We start from the raw sequence: 14,956 nt of genomic DNA on the forward strand, positions 1-14,956 counted from the left end.
AGTACACTGTTTGATTTATTCATGATAGCCATTTGGACAGGTGTGAGGTTTTAATTTGTGGTTTTAATTTGCATTTCTCTGATGATTTGTGATGTTGAGTGTATGTGCATTTGTCTATTGTCCATCTGTATGTCTCCTCAGAGAAGGATCTGTTCAGGTCCTCTGCCCATTTTTAAATTGGATTATTTGGGGTTTTGGGGGTTTTTTTGGTGTTGAGTTGTATGAGTTCTTTAGAAATTTTGGATATTAATCCTGTGTCACATGTATCATTGGCAAATATCTTCTTCCATTCAATAGGTTGCCTTTTCCTTTTGTTAACAGGTTCCTTTGTTGTTCAAAAACTTTTCGCTTAATGTAGTCCTATTTATTTTTTCTTACAGAAATATAATACAGAAAAATCTCCTAGAAGTCAATGAGACATATAACCTAATTTAAAAATGAGCAAAAGGATCTTTTCCTCTTCCGGTACTGGAGGATGCCCCACTGGCCATTTCTTCGGCCTCATCCCCCATGTGGGAAGTGACAGCAGTCATGGTGATGTTTGAGCAGATGAGAGCTAATGTGGGCAAGTTGCTTGAGGGTATCAACGGATACAATCCTAAGAATCTGGCCACCCTGGAGCACTATGTGGAGATGCCGGCCAAGAAGAATGCCTATGATCTGGAAGCCAACCTGGCTGTCCTGAAGCTGTACCAGTTCAACCCAGCCTTCTTTCAGACCACAGTCACTGCCCAGATCCTGCTGAAGGCCTTCACTAACCTGCCCCACACTGACTTCACTCTGTGCAAGTGCATGATCGACCAGGCCCATCAAGAAGAATGGCCCATCCGACAGATTTTGTACCTCAGATACTTGCTGGAGACCTGTCACTTCCAGGCCTTCTGGCAAGCCCTGGATGAAAACATGGACCTTTTGGGAGGTATAACTGGTTTTAAAGATTCTGTACAGAAATTTATCTGCCATGTCGTGGGCATCACTTATCAGCACATCGATCACTGGCTGCTGGCCGAGATGCCTGGGGACATGCCAGACAGCCAGCTAAAGGTGCGGATGAGCAAGGATGGCTGGAGTGCTGATGGGTCAGGGCAGATCTTCATCTGTAGCCAAGAAGAGAGCATTAAGTCCAAGAACATCATGGAGAAGATTGACTTTGAAAGTGTGTCCAGCATCATGGCCTCCTCCCAGTAACTTTGGAGGCATTTACTAAGGATTTGTTGCCTTAACAAAAATGGGCAAAAGGCTTGAACAGGCATTTTACAAAAGAGGGTATCCACATGACACGTGAACATATGAAAATGTGTGAAACTCTTTTTGTCATCCATGAAATGCGAATTAAATCCTCATGCAATACCCCTATATATGCATCAAAATATGTAACAAAAAAACCCCTCTTTGCTGTTTTTCATAGTTGCTGCATCATTTTACATTCCCACCTATAGTACAAGAGTTACAATTTCTCCACGTCCTTGCCAACACTTGTTAGTTTTTGTTACTATCCTTCCTAACTTGTGTGAGGTGCTAGCTATTTCATGGTGGTTTTAATTAGCATTTCTCTGATGGTTAGTGATGTTAAGCATCTTTTCATATATCTGTTGGTCATTTGTCTGTCTCCTTTGGAGAAATGTCTATTCAAGTCTTTTGCCCATTTTTTAAATTGGGTTATTATTATTATTATTTTTGCTAAAATGTTGTAGGAGTTCCTTATATTGTTTGGAAGTTAGTTTTGAAAATATTTTCTCACATTTTAGGTTGCTTTTTCACTCTGTTGATTTTTTATCTAAGATTTTTAGATTGATGTAATCCTACTTGTTTATTTTTTCTTTTTTTGGTGTCATATTCAGAAATCATTGCCAAGATTAATGTCATGAAGCTTTTCTTATTTTCTTCTAGAAGTTTTGTAGTTTCAGGTCTTACACTTAAATCTTTAATCCATTTTGAGTTGCATTTTGTGTGTGTTGTAAGATAGGGGTCTATTTTCATCCTTTTACATGGATATATCCAGTTTTCCCAGCACCATTTGTTGAAGAGACTATCCTTCCTCATTATGTATTTTTGGCACTATTGTTGAAGACCAGTTGCTTTTGTATGTGTGGGTTTATTTCTGAGCTCTCTATTCTGTTCTATTAGCCTGTCTTTCTGTCTTGATGCCAGTATCATATTGCTTTTACAATGGTAGCTCTATAATGTATTTTGAAATCAGGAGGTGTGGTGCTTCTACTTATGTCTTATTTCCCAAGTTTGCTTGGGCTATTCTGTATCTTTTGCTGTTCTGTATGAATTTTAGGATTGTTTTTCTATTTCTGTAAAAAAATGCCATTGGAATTTTGATGGAGATAGTATTAAACAGTAGTTTGCTTTGATAGTATGGACAGTTTAATAATATTAAGTCTTCCAATATATGACAGAATTTTTTCAATTTATTTGTCTTTAATTTTTGTCATCAGTGTATTCTAGTTTTCAGTGTACAAATTTTTCACCTCCTTGGTTAAATTTATTCCTAAATGTTTTATTGTTTTTGGTGCCACTGTAAATGGGACTATTTTTCTAATTTTTTAAAAGTAGCTCATTTTTAGTGATGGAAATACAACAGTTTTTTTGTATGTTGACTTTGTATCCTGTAACTTTTCTGAACTTGTTTATTTATGCTAATAGGTGTATGTGTGTACGTGATTTTTAAGATTTTTTTCTATACAGAAGACCATGTCATCTGCAAATAGAGACAATTTTACTTCTCCCTTTCCAATTTGGATGCCTTTTTTTCTTGCCTAATTGCTCAGGCTAGGACTTCCAATATTAAGGTGAATAGAAGTGGTGAGAGTTGGCATCCTTGCTTTGTTACAGACCTTAGAGGAAAACTGCATTTTTCACAATTGAGTATGATGTTAACAGTCAGCTTGTCATATATAGCCTTTGTTATGTTCAGGTACATCCTCTCTATACTGAATTTGTTCAGAACTTTTGTCATGAAGGGAAGTTTAGTATTCACAAGGGTTTTTTCTGCATCTATCAAAATGATGATATAATTTTTATCTTTCATTCCATTAATGTGGCGTGTTACACTTATTGATTTGCATATGTTGAACCATCCTGGCATCCCAGGCATAAATTCCATTTAATCACGGTTTATGATCCCTTTAATGTGATGTTGAATTCTGCTTGCTGTAATTTTTTGTCACAGAGTTTTGCATCTACACTCATCAAAGATATAGACCTGCAATTTTCTTTTCTTGTAGAGCCTTTTTCTGGTTCTGGTACAGGGTAATACAGGCCTTTAAAATGAGTTTGGAAATGTTGCTTTTTCTTCAATTTTTTTGAAGTTTGAGATGTACTGGTGTTAATTCTTCTTTAGATGAGATTGGGTGTGTTCAGGGAGGTATGGCTGTAGACTAATTCTTCTTTAAATGTTTGGTAGAATTCACTAGAAAAGCCATCGGGCCCTGGGCTTTTCTTTGCTGGGGGGGTTTTCATTACTGATTCATTTTCTTCTGTGTTATTATTTTTTTCTATTTCTTTTTTTTAAAGATTTTATTTATTTATTTTTAGACAGAAGGGAAGGGAGGGAGAAAGAGATGGAGAGAAACATCAATATGTGGTTGCCTCTCACATGCCCCTTACTGGAGACCTGGCCCACAATCCAGGCATGTGCCCTGAGTGGGAATCGAACCAGCAACCCTTTACTTTGCAGGTTGACACTCAATCCACTGAGCCACACTAGCCAGGGCATTCTTATGTGTTATTGATAATTCCACTCACCAGTATATTCAAAAGAATTGAAATCAATTACCTAAAAGAGATATCTATACTGCCATGTTTATTGCATGATTAACAATTGTCAAGATTTGGAACCAATCCGAGTTTTTGTTAAGAGACAAATGGATAAAAATAATATATATTTACACAGCAGAATGGAATTCAGACTTAAAGAAGAAAGAAATCTTTCTATTTGTGACATCACGGACCAGGAAAACATTGTGCATTTTTTAAGCATTTAAACAGTAGAAGTGAATATTATCAATATGTGCACATTTTATCAAAATTAATTTCTCATTTTAAATCTTTTTATCTAAATAACAATTGCTTTCTCTGAAGCAAATGCTAAACTATGCATTTCTGGCCTTTCAAAATTAATTGGGTGACAAATGACTGCATTATCTAGCTCTAATTGCTTAAAAGGCACATGATTGATCAGTTGCACAACCAGAGACATTTTCTCACTCTGACATTGCTTCACTTGTTTCGATTACTTTTTCTTTATAGCATCTGTCTTGTCTGGGTAATTCCTAGAGATTTCTGAATACAAACTTCAGGGTTAAAATTTCTCCATGATCACCTGGGAATCTGTGGGAACCCACAGCCTGAACCTGGATGGGCCAGAGAAGTTTATGGGTTCACGTGCTAGACTTAGGGGAATTCACGTGAAGGCTGGATGAGGCTGCACCACGGGGCCCATTCATGGCACTGATCATCTGAAGGGCAGACATGGGAAGCCAACCTAGCTTTAGGCTTCCAAGGGATTTGGAGAAAGGAGCTAGAGTCTCTGTTTTGCCATGGAAAACATTATGCTTGGAAATAAGTCAGTCATAGAACAAATACTGCATGATTCCACTTATATGAAGTATCTAAAATAATCAAACTCATATATACAAAGAACACAGTGGTAGTTGCCAGAGGATGGGGGAGGGGAAACGAGGATTTTTTTTCAATGGTGTAAAGTTACAGTTATATACAAGGTGAATCTGGAGATCTGCTGTGCAACATGTAGTCCAAAGTTAATAGGGTGTTGTGCACTTAAAAGCTTGTTAAGAAGGTAGATCTCATGCTGTGTGCTCTTACCACCATCTTTTTTTTAATGAAAAGGCAAGATAACAACAAATTTTTTGGTCATGATGGGTATGTTCATTACCTTATTTGTGGTAATGGTGTCACAGGTGTATGCATCTGTCTGAACTCATTAAAATGTATACACTAAACACAAGCAATTTTTTGTAAATTCAGTTTGATCAATAAAGTTGAAAACAAAAAAGAAGACAAACAAAAAAACTGAGAATATCAGTATTGGCAAAGATGTGGAATAATTGGAATTTTCATTCACTGATAGTGATTTATAAATTGGTAAACTAACATACAATGTGGCACTGTTTTCTAATACTTGAATATATGCTTATCTTGTGGCACAGTAATACTACTGCTAGGTATATACTAAAATCAAATTCGTGCATCAACTGGCTGGTACAAAATTATTTATAGCAGTATCATTTATAGCTATCCCAAACTTTAAACAACCTAATGTCAAGCAATATTAGAACAGACAAAGCAATTTTGAGATTATAAACAAACATAAAAGTGAATAAACTACTGCTACGTTCTTTAATATTGGTCAATTTTATGAATATATTATTGAGTAAAAGGGCCACACAAGAGTACACACTAAGTGTGGCCATTTAGAAGTTTTCAAAAGCAGACAAAACTAATTTGGTGGTAATATTCAGAACAGTGGCTATTTCTGTGTAGGCATGTAATAACTAAGGAGCATGAGAGCTTCTAAATAGTTGGAAAACATTTAAAATCTTGATCTAATTGATGGTTACACAAGTTCATTCACTTTGCTACTAAGATATACAGTTATGATTGTTGTAGTTCTTTCGTACATGTTATCCCTTAAAATTTTTTTCACACACATCGATTCAGAAAATTTTATATATTGTATTTTATCCATTTTGGCGAGGGTTGAAAGGTATTCCGATATATTAGCGGTAGGAATGTAAACTGTAATAACTACTTAAAGGAGCAAGTGGAGGAAATCTACTAAGATTTAAAATGTGCACACTGAGCTGGCTAATAGCCTAATTTGTAATGGTTATGTGTAATTTAAAATTAATATCAGCACTTAGAATATCTTTGGAAGAATGTCCAAGATGTCAGCAACGCTAGTTCACTTCAGTAGGTGAACTTAGAACTAAAAACAGAAGGCGAATTTTCACTGTATAAACCCTCTATTTCCCTAAATATTTGAAGAATATTTGTAGCATCTATTGGGGGAAAAGTTTACAGTATATAGATAAATTGAATTAAGACAATAATGAAAAGTCACTAGCTCGTGGGAAAACTTACATAAATATAATTAAATGTGACTACTATGAAGAGCAAGGTGTCAGTTATGTGATAGGAGCTTAGAGAAAAGTCTCCTAAGTAGGTCTGGAGGACTTGAATAAAATTCAAAGCGGAAGTGAACCTTGAGCAGAGAAAGGAAATGTCCCACTTTTTCATTGCTGAATTGCTTAGTACCAGATGCCCAGGGGCCCTGAAATCCAGTCCCATGATTATTTTCCACGAGCTGGAGACTAAATCCCCACTAAGAGACTGGCGAAAGGTGGAAGAAGCAAAAGTGTCGACGAGGGGAAAGCAGCCGCTTCATAAAATTTAGCAGTACCAGATTTAGATAAGTGCAATCAGTTCCGCGGTGTCAAAGCGCAGGTTCCAAATTCCCACCCTCTCAGCGCGACAGGCCAGCCCGCCCTCTCTTGCCTTTCCTCTTTGCTTACTGGGCAGTGGAGGATTGACAGTTACCATCACCAATCAGTGAGCCTGTTGGCCCCGGGTCTTTGGTCGCCTAGGGCAAAAGGCGGCTTCAGTGCGTCTACGTCAGCGTGGTGACGTCAAGGGCCGGGTAGTCGGGGAGATTCAGGGCGCCTGGCGGCATCCTGCAGGCCACGGGCTGCGCGTCGCCCACTGGGCTGGATCTCAGGTCCCGCCCCGCTGAGCCCGCCCCTCCGCTCCTGAGGCCCCTCGCGGGCGTGACCACGGAGTTGCTTCTCCCGGCCAGCCTGGGGCGGCCGGCCCTTAACCACCCGATGAGGTAGGCTGGGTTTCTCGTCATCCTTTTGACAGATTGGAAAACTGAGTCACCCGGGGTCAAATGACTTTCCGGGCCTCACTGGAGATCCGTCCACGGAGGCCAGAGCCCGAGCATCCGGTTCTGTTTTCTGAGCCCTGCGGCGTCCTCCGTAGAGGAGGAGGATGGGCAAGGCAAGGCTTTGTTTATAAAAGATATACAAAACTGAAGTTGCAAACGTTTAGCCCGTTTTCACTCAGATCTTGGGCTGGGATTCAGCGATGTTTGCAGGAGCGAGGTCTCTGTACCTGCACCCTGCAGACCCTGAGGAGTGCTCAGTGGGGTCCAGTTTCATGCTGGCGCTCTGGGCCTTCCAAAGCGACCAAGAGTGGTGACTGAGATGATGCTTGGGTAATACAGACAAGTGTAACCGGCATGTTTTATTTATCAATAAAAGCTGTGTTCAAAACAAAACAAAATTTATAAATTAAATACAAGTTATGAATGTGCTGGCTATGGTTTTAGTTAACTGCTTTGCCCACTCAGGGGCCGCCTGGCCATATTTTGAAATCTCAGTAGCATGCGTACTTTGGTTTAGGATTAGAAAGGGAATTTTTTTCTCTCTTTAGTTAATACATGGGTTAACATTGTGAACTTCTCTTACCATTCCTTTACTGTGCCAATTGTTCACCATGTCATTTGTCTTTATTTCACAGATGGAATCACTGAATTCATCACTTCACTCAGTAATAGTTTGGATAAATTTAGCAAGGTAACAAAGTAAAGGTTTAACCTCTCAAATATACAGGGATTCGTTCAGTTTGTTTATCTCAGAGCTCTTTGTTCAGAAGCTTCTGAAAGATAAATTGCCATCTATATACCATCTACTCATACACCCTCTTTTTCTAGAAACAGCATCTCACAAAACAACTTACGGTACTGTTGCTTTACTCATAAAGTAAAAATGTGTTGTATAATATGTACATACCTATATGTTTTCTATTATTTTGAAGAATTCATTCTTTCTAAATCTTTCTGTCTCAAACATTGACCTTTAAAGACTGTGTTATTGCATAAAACTGCATTAAAGAAATGAAACTAAGGCCACTACTGGGGACTTTTCCTAGCTTACATTTGCAGAAGGATGGTAATTATTATCATTTGAATTCATTCTTTGGAAAATATATCTGGTGAGTGCATCATCAATGCCACACTTTGTTATAGCTGTTGGGGACTGAGTGCTGAAAAATTTAGATAAGGTTTCTGCCTTCCAAGACCTTTTATTTTGGCAGAGATACCCAAAAAATGTATAAACAAAAATGACAACTTTAGATGATGATAAATGCTAGAAAAAATATTACAGGTAAGAGTCTAGAGAGTGACTGGGAGGTGGGGAGAAATTTAGGAATGGTGGTCAGTGAAAACTTCCTTGAAGAAGTGACAGTTTGAGTGAGACCTGAATATTTAGAATGAGTTGGCTATGGGAAGATCCGCTGGAAGTTTCCGGGCAGATGTGCAAAAAATCTCAAGAGAAAATGCGCTTGGCGTGTTCCAGGGATAGAAGAAAAGCCATGTGACTGGAGTGGAGTGAACTTAGGGGAGAGTGGAGTTGGGGGACAGTGGTAGGAGATGACACTCGAAGTGGGCAGGTGTGGGATCATTTGAACCCCATGTAAGAATTGTAAACAGGCAAAGGAAATAGGATTTGGGTACTGCCAAAGACCTCTTTGTTTTCTTTAGTGACACTCATGGACTCTGACCAGCTCCCTGCTTTATTTTGGTTATGAAATTATTGCAACAATTTGTCACAGTTTTTTTCATCAGAGGTCATCTTTCTTAATGAAAAAATATCTTCTTCCCTCAAGCACAGTGTCCCATGTTTCTTCCTTGTTCATTGTTATTATGTGCAGGACTCTAAGCCCCTGTTCATCTTCAACTTCCTGGTTTTACCCTTCGTATTTCCAACCATGCATCCTCTCCAGTATCATTTTTATGTGCTTGCCTTTTGGAAAGGACCGGAAGTCAATCCCTGCTCTTCTGCAAGCTGAATTCTAGGAAACTGCATTGTGAAGTGGATAACCATTTTCTATTTTACTATTGACCAGGGACTTAATGTCTGCATTTATTTAGTGCCTGCAGTGTGCCAGGTGCATTATGTACATTTTACTCCTTCGAACATATTGCAGAGGTAAATATTATCCCTTCCTCATGGAAAAGGAAACCTACACTTAAAGCTACCAGCTAGTACTGAGGGAGCCTAGAGTTGAACACTCCAATTAGCCCGCCCCCAAAGCCAAATCAGGGCTGCCCCACTGCTTCCCTGAGTATATAACAGCAGTTAACGATCTCTGTTATTTCAAATCATATTTTGTGAAATGGCATTTGAAGATGATGATTCAGTACTCTTAGCTGAAAGCTAGGGCTGTGGAGACCCATAGATGTTCACTGATTTTCAAAATGTATCTGACATCAAATTCTCTCCCTGCTGATTCTCAGCCTAGTGTTTTTTGAAAGTTTCATCCCAGAGGATTTCTGTAAATATAAAACTGTAGCATTCAGCTATGAAAACTTAATACAAGGTAATTTTTAAAAGATAAACCAGTGCTGCTTTGGGGGCTAAAAAATCCTTTGTTTTATTTCTCTTCCCTTTTCTAAGCACTAAAGTGTATACTTTCTGGATGAAACTTTGGTTTCTGTTAGTAGAAAGTGGTTTTAAAGTAACTTTAAAATTTAAGTTTTATTTCTCAAATCTTTGAAAGGTAATTTAAAGATGTTACTGTTTTCCAAGTTTCAACTTTATGCTAATAGGTGTGGGAATCTTATTCATTCATCATATTAGAATAATGTTAATAAATAATAATGAATAATAATTAGAATAATGTTAATTAGCACCTTCTTTCTTAAATGTTGGAAGATACTTAATTTAGGCAAAAGAGAGCTTTTGATTTTTAGCCATCTGCTATATATTTTGACCTAGTATCTCTGACCTTTAAGATCATTCATGCAGCTGAATCCACATTCTGACTATCCAGGCTGTCGTGATTTGGCCTCAAATCACAGTGCCCCCCTTCCACCATGCACCCAGCAACCCAAACTGGACCCATGGCCTCTCCAACTTCAGTGCCATTGCTTGTACTCTGCTTGCAGCCTGGAATGCCTTCTAGATGGACAAATCCAGCCAATCAAAGCTTTACCTCTCCCTCTGGATCCATCTGTGCTGCACTCTTGATGAGATATTTCCTGTGACTCTCTAATGGAAGCCTTCCCTTTCACAGCACTTTTGGGAGTCTCTCTGTGATGCATGTTACCAATCTTGATATCTTTGGTAATGTACTATTTTATTCATGGATGTTTAAATAAACTTTGGCCTGAGCTTAAAAGAGACATAACATACACATGGTTGTTCAAAAAGATGTTAGCTTGAACTTAAAAGAGACTTAATTCATGTTATACGTGCGTAGCTTTTTGGGGATTGTAGATTTTTGTAGAGCCCTTTAGTTTTATTTGTACTTTTATTATCTCACGTTTGAGAGAATCACTGGTATGCTTTTCTTGGCTTGATTCAACAGAACTCTTTCCTGTTTCAGTTAAGGGTCTGACCTCTACAGTTCCCAAGGAGTCCCTTGAGAGGAACTCAAATCTTAGGGTTGTAAATGTTGAAGAGAGATTATCGCAAGTAAAAATCAATGTCCTATGTGTTTATGGATAACAGCTGTTCCACATTTTAATACTAAAAATATGAAAACCGAGGCACCAAGAGAGTAGCCAGGGGCCCCTGCAATGTTGGGCTGAGAACCCTGGTCAGTACCCCAGGTTCACAGCAGCAGGAGCTCATACGGGCAGTTGTTGGTTCCCACGTCCTGAAAGCCTCTCCCAAGTGCATCAGCACAACTCAGTAATTTCCGGACTGTTTTGCTTGCTTTTCTTGTGAGTTGACCTGGGTCTGGCAGACACCTCTTATGCTAACTCAAGATCAAAACAGGACCTCTAACCTTGGATCCCTAACTGAGCTGTTTAAGCCTCAGGATCTTCCTGGGCAGGCATTGGGGTAGTATCAGGTTTGGTAGGCCCTTTAATATAATACCCTTGTTTCTACTTCCCCTCTTGTTACAGTTTCCCAGAAAACTGTCTTGGTACTTACTGGTGGGCATCCTCAGTGTATTAAACTTGGAGTTTGGAGGGATTTGGTCTAGTGTCTTTTAAGTTGTGGTAATCCAGGTTTTTGTGTCCTGATTTTCCAGAACATTATACTTTTCAAATATTGTACATTGTTGCTTGCCAAAGTATATTCTTGTCTGCTTTTTGTTTCAGGAAAATATATTCTCATACTTCTCAAATTAATCACATGCTTTTTGAATTAATGATGTGGAACCAGAGAATTTTAAGTGTATTTCCCTATTTGTATGATAGTTAAATTCGTCAAAGGTAACACATGGAGCTCTTGAGCTGATAGATGTTTCTTCAGCTGAGGTGGAAACACCAGCCAGGACTTGTCATTATTGATAGTAACTAACACAGAGCTTCCTCTGTGCCGGGTGCTGTTCTAAATGCTTTTATATCTGGATTTCTCAGGGTCAGTGCTATTGACATTTTGAGCTGGATCTTGTGTGTTGTGGGGGCTGTTCTGTGCATCATAGGATGTTTGCCAGCATCCTTGGCTTCTACTCACTAGATGTCAGTGGCTCCTCCCCAAATTGTGACAACCAAAAGTGTCTCCCCATGCTTTAACACCTTGAGAACCCCTGTTTTATCTGAATTAATTTATTCCTCCTGACAACCCTCTGAGGTGAGTTGTATTATTATTGTCTTCATTTTATAAAAGGAGAAGCTGAGGCATAGCGAAGTTAAGTAACTTGTCTAAGGTTACACAATTAGTAAGCAGTAGTATTAAATATGAAACTAGGCAGTGTTCTTTGTGAATCCTGTCCTAAGCGCAACCAGCTTAGACTAGGCACCGACTGTTAGGGATCCAAAGACCCATGTATGTAAACAGCAAACAAAACAAATGTCAACAGGTACCACACAGGACTGTAAGTGAGGTGGCTGGGTGGAAAATTGGGGAGTATTGCCAGAATTACATGTTTCTAGAAATCTGGATTTTATTTGTGTGAAAAATTCTCATCTTTTAATATAGGCAAATAGTTTGATGTTTAAAAAACATAATTTAAGCCACCAGACAAACACTGTCACCTTATATATGGAGAACATTCGACTCCAGGCCGTCAATTTTACAGTTATTTCTGTGTAAACGTCACAGCAATGTAACATTATAGAGAAGTGCACATTCATTTTATTCTGTGTAGAGGGCAAAAGTTTCCCTTTTTTGAAAGCTCTGGAAATGAGGATGGATGGGGCGTCTAGACTAGATGTGCTTTCAAGCCAAAAGAATGTGAGAATTAAAGCTGGCCATCCACCACACTTTACCAGGGGTGTGCAGCCTTTTGGCGTCTCTGGGCCACCCTGGAAGAGGAGGGGTTGTCTTGGGCCACACATTAAATACATTGCAACACATAATCGCAAAAATATCTCATAATATTTTAAGTAAATTTACAATTTGTGTTGGGCCGCATTCATAGCCACGAACTTCCAGTGCTCTGCTGCTCAGTGCGACTCAGCTTGAAAGCTCTGTACCTTTAGGTCCTTCTACAGCATCATTCGTATTTCTCTCATGACCTCTACTTGTCCAGATGTCAAAATATTTCATAGAACATTGAGAAAACATAAATTCTGGAAATTCAATGGCTGTGTCCTGGAGAAATGAACTACAACCATACTTCACTTTGTTGACAGTCAGTAGATAGCTGAGTCTGGGTTGTGCCTACATTTCAGGAGCAGAAGGACTCCCGATGACCTTTGAGTGTTTTCCCTTGTCCTCAGAACCCTGGCCTCTCTTGTTGAGCCTGTGTGCCATCATGCCCCTAGTCTTGGTGTGAAAAATGAGCTCACATTCACATGCTGACTTTCTGTGGCCCTTGTAATCTGTCCAGCTGCACTTCCTGAGCCTCCACCCTGTGCAGCCGCTGCCAGACTGTCGGTGGCTCACTGCTCCAGGACATGCTCCTGCTGCTGTTTTCTGTTTACTCTAGCCTACCTCTTCCTTTCAATACATTACCCTTCCATTGCTTTCAAAGTCATATGTTATCTCTTCAGGGAGCCTTTTCTGGTCACATGAACCTTAAGTTCAGTCTTCTGTGTATTGTAATTATCTTGGGCATTGATTTCTAATTGTATAATCATTTTACCTCCTTTAAAACTGGATTCTATTTGAAGACAGAGACAGAGACCTCCTCTGTACAGCTGCCAGCATAGTATTTTACTTGTGATAGAGACTTAATGCACATCTGCATTCATGGGTGGGTTCCTACCCAGAGGTTTCTTTCTCTTTTTCCATATATTTTTAACAATTTATATGGTGTGACATCAGAGTAAATTCACTAAATAGCATTCATTATATGTTAGAAAAAAATACAACCAAATTAATTAACTTAAGGAGGTTGGGAATTTTTATTAATTCTATTGTCATTTATAGTAATGAGAGATTAAATATTCTCGGTTTACATAATATGATGAAACTCCAGACATGTGTAAACTTGCCTGACTTGAGTCACCAAGTACCCAGACTCCACAGGTTTATACAGTGTTATTTGTATACATTTATACAATGATAATTCATGAATTTTACAAACAAATTGAATACCTAACAAACACATGGCCAGGCATTTCCCTAGGTGCTAAGGATATAGAAGTGTCTTCTAGGAACATTTGTTGTACTGCTGAGAAAAAGACATGTACAAGTATGTGAAGTATAGATGAGAGATTACAGGTGCTGTTAAAGATATATGGAATGCATGTTATATCAGATATTTTCAACCTTTTTCATCTAATAGCACACATAAACTAATTATTAAAATTATGCAGCACACCAACAAATGTTTTTTACTGATCTGACAAAAAATAAGTATAATTTTGATTCATTCACACTGTGTTGGGTGCTGTCATTTTTTTTGTTTTAATTTGATAATCCAAGGGAACAGAGGTCACTGCCCCTGACTAAATAGTCACGTGTTGCATGTTTTAAAAATTCTTGTGATGCACTAGTTGAAAATCGCTGTATTATACCAGTGGGATCAGAGGTTTCATTGGGGAAGTGATACTTAAGCTTCCTTGAACAATGAGTAGGCAGGCTTATTTTTGCTGTTGATTGTTTAGTGGTTGGAGGAAAAGGCACTCCCGGCAGAGGGAGTGTTAGGGCAGAGGCACTTGTATCTCCAGGGATGGAGATACAAGGGAACTAGAAGTAGGTTAGTACAGCTAGAGCACTGGGTATGCAGGAAATGGAGTTTTCAGTCTTGGAATGAAGTGATTCACTCAGGTTTCCATCTTAGAAAAACTAGCATGAGACCAGTGTGGAGAATGGTTTGGAGATGAGTAAGACAGATCATTGGATTGATGTGAATGAGTGATGATTGGGAAAACCGTGGAAAAGACCAATGGGACATATTAGGGGGAATGACATAGTCACAGGTTTGGCATGTTTGGAAGATGGAGTCAGCAGCAGAATCAACTTTAACACTGTTTTGATGGTAAAAGCTGTAAATAAGATCTTAATTGGTTACTATTAATTTTTCTTAATGATTTTGAAGTATTTATAGGTAGTATATATATTATATATCAGTATCTGTATTTTTTAAGTCATTTATCATTTTCTTTTTAATTTTGTAATTGCTTATCTGTTGTTAAATAATTTGAAAGCATATTTTTTGAGAGTAGAGCTAGTTTCAAACCTTCATTGAGAACTTTGTGATCTTAAAGAGATCCTACAACTTTTGTGATATTCTTTGCCTCAGTAACATGTGCTCTGAGCCCTTTCTCATTATGAGGCTATAATTCATAATCTGTTTTCTGGATATATTAGCCTGTAGTTGCATTGAATCTTATGTTTATGTGATTTTGTTTCTTGAAGCATGAGCTAGGTTGATAAAGTCATCTGATGCTAATCTATTGAGGGTCTGGTTTCTTGTGTCTCTGCCTGAGAAGTCTGATGAAAAAAGACAAGGGTACTGATATTTTTTAAATGGAGGCATCAAGATTTTGAGATTTCCTCATTTGTCACATGCACCGAGC

The 14,956-nt window shown here is 38.6% G+C and overlaps 2 protein-coding genes across 7 annotated transcripts in view; both read left to right on the top strand.

Moving 5' to 3' along the window:
• Positions 1-531: 531 nt before the first annotated feature.
• On the top strand, positions 532-1,220 carry LOC112301760 (eukaryotic translation initiation factor 3 subunit K-like). Of its 2 annotated transcripts, XM_024557248.2 has the most exons (2): positions 532-954; positions 1,033-1,220. In XM_024557248.2, exons 1-2 carry the CDS (start codon positions 532-534, stop codon positions 1,186-1,188), a joined length of 579 nt encoding a protein of 192 aa, XP_024413016.2. In that variant the 3' UTR covers positions 1,189-1,220. The 2 variants fall into 2 exon arrangements, with proteins under 2 accessions (XP_024413016.2, XP_024413006.2); XM_024557238.2 differs by having other exon boundaries at positions 532-1,220.
• Positions 1,221-6,661: 5,441 nt separating this feature from the next.
• The window catches only part of STARD3NL (STARD3 N-terminal like), a 151,000-nt gene continuing 142,705 nt past the window's right edge, over positions 6,662-14,956 (top strand). For 3 of the 5 annotated variants that reach the window (XM_053926488.2, XM_053926486.1, XM_024558339.4), the window contains exons 1-2: positions 6,662-6,856; positions 7,549-7,604. The gene's annotated coding sequence lies outside the window, so the exon portion shown is untranslated. The remainder of the gene's footprint in view (positions 6,857-7,548; positions 7,605-14,956) is intronic. The other 2 variants (XM_053926487.2, XM_024558361.4) reach the window with 1 other exon arrangement.

Source organism: Desmodus rotundus, chromosome 6 (genome assembly GCF_022682495.2).
Source record: "Desmodus rotundus isolate HL8 chromosome 6, HLdesRot8A.1, whole genome shotgun sequence".
NCBI classification, from domain to species: Eukaryota; Metazoa; Chordata; class Mammalia; order Chiroptera; family Phyllostomidae; genus Desmodus; species Desmodus rotundus.